The sequence below is a fragment of the Hypoxylon trugodes genome (genome assembly GCF_022578975.1).
Source record: "Hypoxylon trugodes strain CBS 135444 unplaced genomic scaffold F4822scaffold_1, whole genome shotgun sequence".
NCBI classification, from domain to species: domain Eukaryota; kingdom Fungi; phylum Ascomycota; class Sordariomycetes; order Xylariales; family Hypoxylaceae; genus Hypoxylon; species Hypoxylon trugodes.
Genome location: NW_026250016.1, coordinates 762,995 through 773,886, shown reverse-complemented (window position 1 = coordinate 773,886; position 10,892 = coordinate 762,995). Strand labels below are relative to the sequence as shown.

General features: G+C 47.1%; 4 protein-coding genes across 4 annotated transcripts; 2 read left to right on the top strand and 2 right to left on the bottom strand.

Annotated features, from left to right (window-relative positions):
- Positions 1-2,955: 2,955 nt before the first annotated feature.
- F4822DRAFT_384207 (GroES-like protein) lies at positions 2,956-4,817 on the bottom strand. Its single transcript, XM_051456508.1, has one exon. The coding sequence runs from the start codon at positions 4,390-4,392 to the stop codon at positions 3,163-3,165; it is 1,230 nt and encodes a 409-aa protein (XP_051319075.1). The 5' UTR covers positions 4,393-4,817; the 3' UTR covers positions 2,956-3,162.
- Positions 4,818-5,521: 704 nt separating this feature from the next.
- On the top strand, positions 5,522-7,311 carry F4822DRAFT_7362 (MFS general substrate transporter). Its single transcript, XM_051463903.1, has one exon. The coding sequence runs from the start codon at positions 5,909-5,911 to the stop codon at positions 7,295-7,297; it is 1,389 nt and encodes a 462-aa protein (XP_051319074.1). The 5' UTR covers positions 5,522-5,908; the 3' UTR covers positions 7,298-7,311.
- Positions 7,312-7,670: 359 nt separating this feature from the next.
- Positions 7,671-8,633, bottom strand: F4822DRAFT_7456 (uncharacterized protein). The gene has a single exon (XM_051463908.1). The coding sequence runs from the start codon at positions 8,257-8,259 to the stop codon at positions 7,930-7,932; it is 330 nt and encodes a 109-aa protein (XP_051319073.1). The 5' UTR covers positions 8,260-8,633; the 3' UTR covers positions 7,671-7,929.
- Positions 8,634-9,278: 645 nt separating this feature from the next.
- On the top strand, positions 9,279-10,686 carry F4822DRAFT_384204 (Clavaminate synthase-like protein; the record flags this gene model as incomplete). The annotated part of the gene is made up of 3 exons (XM_051456507.1): positions 9,279-9,731; positions 9,797-10,094; positions 10,146-10,686. Coding segments are annotated over exons 1-3 (998 nt in total), but the record flags the coding sequence as incomplete, so codon positions are not given.
- Between the last annotated feature and the right edge of the window lie 206 nt (positions 10,687-10,892).

Genomic DNA, 10,892 nt, shown 5'->3' with positions numbered 1-10,892 from the left:
CGATGCTAATCTTAATTGTGAGTGGTTATGTTTTAGTTACCAAAAGGTTCTTATTAAGCTGATAATATTTGGAACACCGCCTTTTGCTATAATTAAGTTGTTTCATGCCTGGGAGAAACAACGACGAAGTTAAAAGAATAGCATATACAATGTTACTATCAAGTAGGTGTTATAGGGTGAAGCCGGGTAAGTTCGGTCCCGGTCGCGCCCCGCGATTACCCACCCGGACCGGGGCTAAATATCCAGGGATGGATTCAATCAGCCCTGCACCATGCTATGATCTTGGAAAATGCTTGGCAATTTGGTACTTGGCTGAGAGATTTCGAAAAGGCTTGATGAATGCTTCAACGTTTCAATCGAGATTGCCCCCACGCATTTCTACCAGGTAAGTAAGAAAACACGTTTGAACCGTAACATTAAATGGAGAAGGCCGTATAAGTGAAGAGTCTGATTGGCTAGGAGTTATCTAAATAATATCTAAATAATATTTTTGTCCAATTGACAATCCCTTGTTGGGGATATGGTGATATCGTCTGTCTAAGAGTGTTCGGATGAGTAGACTTCCATTTTGTTATGTCGCCAAGTGATGATTAAAAGATATTATGCGCCTGCAACCTAACTACGCTAAGTCCCTTGTTGGTCAAGGCCTCATGATGAACTCTACCTAGGTACTCTCAATAGCATGGTTAGACCCCCGGCTTGTTTCAAATGCTTCATGTAGTGAATTACAAGGCTGAAGGTGAACCCTTAGCAATATTCCCTGCAAACATGTGCTCAAGCACATGGCTCTGCGTTCGGTTTGGAGTTACCTAGGTATAGTCTCTTCCAGATCTAGACCCATGCTGCGGGTTAATCTGGAAGGGCCCTTTGTTTACAGGGGATAGAAATAAGTACATAAAGTGAAGGACAACCGGCAGTAAAGTTGCCCGACCTGCGAATATCTCGCGCATATCGCGGCCGTTTTATCCCACGAAGCGTTACTAAAGGTGAATAATATGCAATGTTAAGCATTAGTTGTAATGATTCTAAATCGTTCTCGTTCATTGATCAAATAGATTTATAATTAGCATTTCGCAATGATCTGATCTGATCACATTTATTATGGCGAGAATAATATGTCGGCCGTATCACGTCTTATCGACGATATAAAATCCTTGACGACGCGTAAAAGTACATAGATAGCCTTTTCTGTGCTACAAATAAGCACGGTGACGTCGAAGGCTTTTATGCAGCTTTACACCTCCAGCGGGGGAGGGGAAGGAATAAGGGAAAGACGCCGGCTTGTAGATACCTTAACACTTCACCCCGTGGTACTAAATAATAAGCTTATGTTATAGTGTGACCGATCCGGTAGATAGCGAGAGCATGATTGGTTGCTAAGAGCTCGGGGTTCCGAAAGCTTATTTCTTTAAACCTTCGGATTTTGTGATTTGCACTTTGCCATCTGTTTAGAGTGTTGGAAACGGTAGGCTGGATGAGATAGCTCGCAACGGTAATAAATACCCCCCCAGGGGTAGTGATAAGGGTAAGGATAGGTAGTAGCGCAAGGACAGGGACAAAGAACCCTAACGTTTAGCTTCCGTGTTTTCTGCAAGCGACCCCGTCCATCCATCCATCCACCTCTTGGGCTACCTCACCCCACACTTTTCTCCTACTTTCAGAACAACGTCCACCAATCGATTCGCCCAAGGATATCAAGCCATGCTGAGCTGATATTTAGAAAGTTCGATACAGATCCTGGGGGCCGAAATACAATAGGACTAGGATGCTTGGGTATATATGCCTGCTGAATCCCACATACATCTCGGTTCTGACAACTCGGTTTCCGCTCATGCGGCGAGCTCGGATGTCAATGAAGAAATGGAGTTACGAACCTGTCTTGGAACTTTGAAGTTTCTGTCAGCAGCAGAAGAGAAATCACCAATAAGCTAGAGGATGTGACATTATCGGACGGTTTCCACCTCCTCCTTCCATATCCATGCCTCTGGTTCTTACTCCGCTCACCCGAGTCGCCCACAGGTGCAGGAAAAGGCGCACAGACAGATTCGATAGATTGTCGTGTCTCGGTATCCTGTTGCGTAACCCATAATATTGAACTTCTCCGGTTACACCCAGGTGCGTTTGACCCACAACGTGACTTAACAAGTCAGCCACAAATAGAGACTCGTCATTTCACCGCTATACCCCGATCACTCTAGCCCAGTGCTCTATATCGCTCGTGTATTCTGTGTAATGAGCTCTGTGTTCTAGATTTGGATAAAGCATTAATATGATTGAGTACCTACCGTTGGCGGACCTAATTCTTGTGTAACCGCAAAGTTGTGGGTCTGCCTTTGTCCTACCAAGGTAATCAACACCGGTACCTAATTTCTATGCGGGATACTGGATGCTTTCGAACTCTCCAGCACTTATACGTATGGACTGGTAGGAAAGTATCCGCGATCTTGGAAGATGCATCCATGTCGTGGTACAGGTAGTCTCAAGCCATGTGGATGGATACAAGGACCCCCCGCCCCCCAAGAGAAAAGGATGTGAACGCCGCATTGGGACAAATGTTGCTCAAGCTAGCCCAAATTATGACGAGAAGTTGGCTGCGGCTAAGCCCTCTGAGAACTCTTGAAGGAATCTGTCTTCTTGTACGTTAAGCTTATTCTATCTTCGGCAAGGGAATACCATCCCTTACATGAAGGGTATGACGTGTTGGTGTTTAGAAAGCTTAGTCGAGGTCTGGGTGAAGCTCCATGTTTCTGGTGGGGCCGTATTACCTGTATAGGTCTCCAGGTGAGAAATCTCACCACCGAATGTCCTGATCAATGCGTTGCTAGACGATCGCGGAGAATTATCGTGATCGCTCGGTATCTATGGAATTATTAAGTTACACAACATGTCAGGTCATCGAGTGCTGCATGTAAGATGGGCAAGCCTACGATATGCTGAGGGGATATGAGAAGACACGGGGATAGGGTACTGGATTCTTATTTTTCTACATAATGGATTTTTGTGATAGCCAGATTTTGACTCAAATCTAGCGACTAACATTATCCTCCGAATGCATTCTATGGCAGATGCCTAGCTAAGAAGTGTCTGGGACGAAGCTATATAGGGATCCCCTTGCATATTTAGCAGTGAATCTGTCTCATCTCACACGGGTATACCTCAAATTCACAGGGTAACAACCAACTTGGTAGCCGAAACACCCTTGTTGATACGGTCCACGGCCTCCTGAATCTTGTCTACACCCTTGCCAACAATGGTGGGTTCGGGTGCCGGTATGTAAGTACCCGCCTTCAAGGCCGGGCCCAGGAAGTCGTTGTAGATGGCCTTTCCAACGAAGTTGTCCTTAAGAGTTGTGCCAAATATAGAGTACATCTGAACACCCGCGGGTGGCTCGGGCCAACCACGCTTGGTACAGGCGATGCCCTTATCCCCCTCAGTCTTAGATAGGACCTGCTGTAGGATGCCCTGCGGAGCGCCACCGATGCATTCTAGAGCGCCAGCAGTAGTCTTGCCTTTCAAAGCAGTGATAAGATCCTGCTCTATGGTAGGGCTCTTGTAGTCAAAGACCTGGCTAGCACCAAGCTTCTTCACGTAGTCGAAGTTCTTCGGAGAGGCAGTAGTGATGACTTCATAACCAGAGTTCTTGACGAGTTGGATAGCATTGCTGCCGACGGCCGAAGCACCACCCCAGACGATGAAAGTCTTACCTGTGGGCTTCTGAGGGGGGACGGTAGGAAGTTGAAGTTTAAGGCTACTATCTTGGTAGAGACCACAGGCGGCAGTAGACAGGGCTAGCGGGAAAACGGCAGCCTTCTCGAATGGAATGTGGTCGGGGATGTGAGTAGCCATGTTGGTCTGAATGATGGTGTACTCTTGGAAGGCGTTGTCCTGGTTACGCTTGGTAGCCATGCCGACGGCGTGACCGAAGACGCGATCGCCAACCTTGAAGTCGGTGACACCAGGGCCGACAGCAGCGACAACACCGGCAGCGTCTTGACCTAACATGGTAGGGTAGTTAAGGGGCCACCAACCACCAACCTGGAGAGAACCATCGACGGGATTGATAGCAATAGCATGGTTCTTGAGAAGAATCTCATTGGCTTCGGGGGTCCATACTGGGGCAGGTTCAACCACAAAAGGGTGGCTCTTGGCCGCTTTAATCCACGCCGCGCTGTTGCTAGCCATTTTGATTCTCTCCTGCGAAAAATGTCTGGGTCGCTGGCTTGTGGAGCTCGTAAGGGTTGGGAGATGATATTTAGATGTAGTTGTGGTGGAGTGGTTGTTAGAAATGGGTGAGGATAATGAGAGAAATCTAATTCTAATCTGGCGGCTGATGCCAAGTCTTAAGAATGTTTGCGAGAGTTGTGCACTCGGAGGGGGAGTACTGAAAGCCATGTGTGAATCATGTATGTTTAAGGCGTTTCCCTGATTTCCTTGCTTCAAGGCTCTTTCTTCTAGACAGAAATGCTGGGGATTGGACGTATGTACGAGCCTGCTTGTCGGAAGAAAGAAAGGATATGAATGGTGAGGTAGTACCTCCGCCGCCGAAGCTAGAATCACGTATGGGCCGGGTGGGGATCTTAGGCCGATACCTACGACTCCTCCGGCTCGTAGTTAGACCCCTGCATTAAGGCTGGATATCTGCCTGATTTGCATGCTAGAATTGTGAACTATTACGAAATCATTAGGTCGAAGGATCCTAACTAGTATCAAAAATAAAACCAAATCAGTGGCTAACTTTCCGCGTGAGAATTGTGGTAGGGCATAGGAAAATGCATGCAGAGACAGCTGTGATGAATATCTTATGTCCGAGGCACCGGAGTTAACTGGCGCCCCTGTCCTGTCCCCACACCTCGGATTTCGGAGATTCGTACACCTCGGAATAAACCTGAATTTGTTTATGGTACCCAATCAACAGCAATCTACAGGGGTACCTATGCTACACTAGCTCACGCACGCAAATAAGGTTGTATCCTCCTGCAGACGAAAGTTAGTTCGATGGTCCACTGTATAAAGCTCTATTCGCGTGGGGAACTTCCTACTAGCTTCCTTACGTAAACCAACAATCCTTAAATTCCTTGTCTCCTTCATACAAATCCGAGCTACGGCTCGGACTTTCCATCTTACTAACTTCATCAATTTTGATCAGGAGATACCTTTGAAATGGAGATTTTTATACGACAAAGAGTAAGGAGCAAGCAGACAACTTTGTACCTGCCTTAGCAGAACAGCGAAGAGGATTCCGGACCAGTCCTATTATTAAACAAATCCTTCCATTGCGTATAGTAATTACCAAGTCCGCGGCAGCTGGGACAAAAAGATCACATTGAAATGCATCTTCTACCCATATAGATAAGTGAACCACGCATGGAAAGTGTGAAAACGTAGAAAGATCCTTGATCCACTACCTAAAAACGACCCTACTATTCTTACCACATCTGCGTCCGAAGGCATTGATGATTGGCTTAGTTTAACAGTACATCCGTTCCGTTGGATTCTCAAGCATCGCGACTATATTCAAACTTCTTCAGCACCACTAATGAAACTCCATTGAAGGCCCACCACACCCTCTCGAGTCCTAGAAGAACTCCCTGCGAATAAGTTACTGCAATAAAAAATACGTGTCGCTTGTCATCATCCGGATCAATAAAAATTCGTACTATCATCTCGCCAAGGGGAAATTTTTCAAGACAGAGATTAGACATCTTCGTCTGCTCGGAACTATTTCCGAAACTCCGAGGACGTTTGCCATAGCAACCTCCACAGCTCGTACGTACCTTACCTAGTATCTAAGGCGACACAAATTCGACTGTTTTCCTCTCCTTCCCTCCAGTTGTCGTATCCTCCACAAGCGTCTCCACGACCCTAGCCCTATTGTCTACCGACCATCACTACAGCCTTCGCCATCGCAATGGCTCACGAAACGAGCGCGCACCAATCGCCCGTAAGCGACTCTGAAGATATTACCATATCTAATAGCAGCTTCGTCGCTTCAAATGAGAAGACCGAGGTCGCAGACGAAAGAAATGGGAATGTCCAGCCGAGCGAGCTCGAGAATGCCGAACCGAAAGAACCCCCTCGGACCGGCCCGCCGCCACCGCCCAACGGAGGCTTCATCGCATGGCTCCATGTAGTCGGCGGCTTCATGCTTTTTTTCAATACCTGGGGCATTCTAAATGCCTTCGGGGTCTTCCAAACCTACTACGAATCCGGCCAACTCTTCGAAAGGTCTTCATCCGACATCTCATGGATCGGATCGATTCAGTCGTTTATGGTGCTGCTCGGCGGTGTCTTCGCCGGTCCCATCTACGATAGAGGTTACCTTACACATCTGCTTATCGTCGGTAGCTTTGGTATCGTGTTCGGACACATGATGCTGAGTCTTTGCAAGCAATATTGGGAGGTCGTCCTTGCCCAAGGTCTTTGCGTCGGATTAGGAGCGGGCATGTTGTTCGTGCCTTGCGTGTCCCTTATCCCTCAATATTTCAGCACAAAGCTCGGCCTTGCTGTTGGTCTAGCATCTTCGGGTTCTTCTGTTGGCGGTATCATCTACCCCATCGTCCTATACCAGCTCGTCGATAGAATTGGGTTCGCATGGTCAGTCCGTGTCATGGGTTTCATCGCTCTCGGAACACTACTTATCCCAATCTCGATCATGAGAATGCGATTCAAAGCTCCTAAGGCCAGATCAATGGTCGACTGGACTGCATTCCGCGATATCCCATACATGGCTTTCACGCTAAGTACATTCATCGGCTTCATGGGACTCAGCATTCTCATTTTCTACATCTCATACTATCCCCAAGAGCAAGGGCTTACCGACGAGGCACTCTCCTTCTACATGGTCCCTATCTTCAACGCCGCTTCTTGCTTCGGCCGAGTCGTTCCCAACGCCGTATCGGATAAAGTTGGCCCATTCAACGTCATCGCGCCGTGTTCGGTTATCACTGGTATCCTGATGCTCTGCATGATGGCGGCTCACACTAGGGGTGCGGTGATCGCCATTGCGGTCCTTGCTGGTTTCTTCAGTGGCGTGTTCATTGCCATGCCCCCTGTCTGCTTTTTCCCTTTGACCAAGGATAAGTCAAAGCTAGGGACCAGAGTAGGTATGGGCTTTGGTATTATTGCCTTGGGTCTGCTAGTCGGCAGTCCAGTGGCTGGTGCTATCCTCGGCGAGACCAAGCCATTAGACTGGCGAGGCTTATGGGGGTTTGGTGGAGCTACCGCTACCTTAGCTGGATTGCTGTACGGTGCCTTGAGAGTCTATCGCTCTGGGTTCAAGCTCAATATCAAGGCGTAAACCATCTTCTCCTCCACGACATACAAACTACCCCTTATAAAATACTCTCAATCCCCACGGCAATCCGCAAAGCTGCATTATGTAGAGCATATGGTGCAATCGGGAGCGGCATGAATATTGCGTAGATTTAGAATTCACATGGAAATACCAGGCTTTAAGTTCTGAATTAAGGCATCGTAAAGGTTTGGAGGGTTTCCCCAGCGTACAGAATGAGATTAATGGCATCAGATTGGCAATGATCATGAGTCAGATAAAAGTTCCCTTCTCTAAATATTCATTGCGGCATACTAGACTTCACCAGGCCAATAGGCCACCTAATCTAAATCTCCCATAACACTTGTATATAGTCCACGTCCTCATTCACTAACTAACAACCTAGCGTTAACGGGAGATATAAGGAACAGTACACATACATCTCAATGGAATTACGTGGCTTATCTTTCGTTCCCTGATAATATGTTTCAATTTACCCAGGTAATTAATACATGAATCCCAAGCCAGAACGTTGCTGCTTGTCGAAAATAAACCGTATTCAACCTCCCTCTTCCCACCACTCTCCTATACAAGCAAGAACCTTGGAAATACAAAAAGTATATTTTCGACCAAATTGCTTTAGAACAATTCCAGATATCTCAAAGGGGCTTGCGGACGGCACATTTGAATGGAGTTATGACGACATTATCGAGATCCCATACGCCAAGTTTGGCATAGACGTCATCATCAACCAAAGAACGGACTTCATCTTCTAAGTTCGCTCGCACGAGCCATACACTGCCATTGATATCGAGACCCTTATCAGGAGGCTTAGGGTGTGTGGTCAAGGTTGGGCCAGACATGACAATAGTGCCCGCCTCGACTAGACCCTTCATTCTTGCCAAATGTGCTTGTACATTTTCAGTGCGGGTTGCTAGCACGCCAGGCTTGTCGTGTATTTGGACAATAAAGTCATTCAGTTGCGACATAATGGTAGTGAAGTGAAAAGTTGTCAAGTGGAGGATGAATAGTTCCCTAATTTCGGTTGGGCATTGATCTCGTAGCAGCTGCTACCTAGGTACTGTATTGGTATGTGTGTCTGTCTACTACTATATTGCTAGAAAACCGCGATATTAAACCCTCCTTCAGGTAGCTCCTCCAGTGCCGCTATTTCTCCAACCGGCTCTATAGAAAATCGTTTCGTGCGCATCGTTATCACCATACTCCGCAGTGAACTAGGTCTCAGCCAAGGGCCCAGCGTCAACACTACGTCAAATCCTTCATCCGTAGCCCTCGGCCCGAGTCGCGTCAACTATTTTAATGGGTGTGGAACATTAAAAAAAAAATACTCAATAAAAATGACGATCAAGGCGGAAGAAGCCAGCAAATAAAACACAACCATCCTTATCTCCTTGTTTTCGCAGATACATGGCTTACCTCCTTTTCCAGTCTTCGCCGAATATACCCATTCAGGTTTAATTCCGGCGCCACATTCCTGCAATATGATGAATTTGGCTACTTTCGGTGTAGGATATGCGACCGGATATAATACTTCTGTCAGTGTGGAGGAGGTTTTGCTTTTGGTACGACACGCAGCTCGGACGCGGAGTTTCTTATAATTTGATGGCTGAAGTTCTAGATTAATTTGTAGCAATAATGCGCATCATCGCGGCCCTACACGGTCATGTCCACGGAGTAACAAGTTCCTTGCTTACGGGATACTTTCAAATCCACTCGACTATGCTAATGCGTATGGTGTTGCACAAAGATATAGGCGAGGCCGGCCGGCTTGGAGTTTCTGGGACACTATGAAGGATGAGAATACCGTCTTACGACTGAGACGCACTGTATCTGGAGTTTCTCTTGCAACGTGTTGAACCACTGTGCTAGTCTCCGTTGTATCTGGAGATAGCGTTCTTCCCATCGGGTGAAGCTCAACTTAGTCAGCAGAGCAATAGAGTAATAAAAATGGATCAAAACGTCTTCAAAAAGAGCTATTATCGTAATACGTTGCAAATAGTGTCTTGAAAAAGCAGTAGCGACCTCGAATCTTCGGTGACGATAACTGTGTAACAGTATATAGAGAAAACATATTAAATCAGCCAAAATAGGGAACAAAATGGGTAGTATCGAGAAAATCGCCGAAACGGCACCTGAAGCCATCCCTACTGTGGATATCAGTCCCTTTACGGACCCGAATGCTTCCGAGGCGGCCAAGCAAGGTGTCGTAGACGCCGTGCGTCACGCTTGCACTACCTACGGTTTCTTTTACCTCGCCGGCCATGGCGTTAGTAAAGAGAAGCGTGATGGTATTCTTGACTGTGCTAAGAAGTTCTTTGATCTCCCCCAGGAGGATCGCATGGAGGTCTGGATTGGAAAGTGTATGGGAAAATCGTTCCGTGGCTATGAACCTCCTGGAATTCAGACCCACCAAAAGGGGCTTCTTCCTGATATTAAGGAGGTACGTAATATTTTCCCCAGATTACCTTACAGAATTAATACTAACGCAAATACGGTTTTTATTAGTGCTATGTCATCGGCCATGAAGTTCCTGCCGACGACCCTGATGCCGGTACCTTCTCAACTGGTCCTAACCTATGGCCTAAAGCCCTTAAGGATGAGGAGTTCCGAACCCCCGCTATGGAGTACCAGGCTACCATGCTTGCGCTCTCCAAGGTGCTTCTGAAGCTCCTAGCCCGCGGTCTCCCTAAGAGTTGGGGACAACCCCCCGACGTTATGGACGAGTTCGCTGTCAATCCCTCTATGCCTATGAGATTTTTACACTACGCCCCCCAAGAAGTACTTGATGGGCGACAATTCGGCGGTATGTATTCATGCGCCTCCTTTCTATCTTGTATGTATTAACGAAGAGCAGTGGGAGACCACACCGACTTTGGCGGCGTCACTATTCTATTGCAAGAGATGAACACGAAGGGGCTTGAAGTATGGTATCCTCCAACGGAGACATGGATCCCAGTACCCCCAAAGGAGGGTACATACGTGATCAACATGGGTGATATGATGCAGAAATGGACCGCGGGGTACTACCGCAGCGCCCGTCACCGGGTCATAACCTCCGGTTCTAATCATCGTTACTCCGTTCCATGGTTCCTCAACGGCCAACTCAAGCTCAAGTGCGAGACACTTGATGGCTCTGGCGTTGAGACCATCGTTGGTGAACATATCCGTCAGCGCCTTATCGCGACCATGCCTGAGGCCGGGAAAGCCCTTAGATAGATTCATTAGCATAAGGTGGCGTAGAGTCCGAACGGTTTCGGGGAGATCTTCAAAGTACTCTGGTATTCACACCGTGTAGGTGGAATTATCTGTAGATTGTTACGCTAAGAATTGTGCTTGGATTGACATTTGGTACATTCTTTCAATATACTTAAGAAAACCCATTTACCTACCTTGAACTTACCACGAGGGCCTTAAATAATCAATTATCGTCTATGTGCAGGTATTTCTTGATATGCGGGGTCAGTTGTTTGCGACTATTGTTGGACCCGAAAGACGTAACCGTAGACTCCAAGGAGTAGTCGGATACTTCGGAGCTTTTTCAAGGAAGAAAAAAAGACTGGCGAGTATCCTTGATGGATTTCAGTGTTGGTATCGTTATAAT

Excerpts from the sequence above, each read along its gene's own strand:
- F4822DRAFT_384207 (XM_051456508.1), bottom strand. The coding sequence starts at position 4,392 with ATGGCTTTCAGTACTCCCCCTCCGAGTGCACAACTCTCGCAAACATTC.
- F4822DRAFT_7362 (XM_051463903.1), top strand. The coding sequence starts at position 5,909 with ATGGCTCACGAAACGAGCGCGCACCAATCGCCCGTAAGCGACTCTGAA.
- F4822DRAFT_7456 (XM_051463908.1), bottom strand. The coding sequence starts at position 8,259 with ATGTCGCAACTGAATGACTTTATTGTCCAAATACACGACAAGCCTGGC.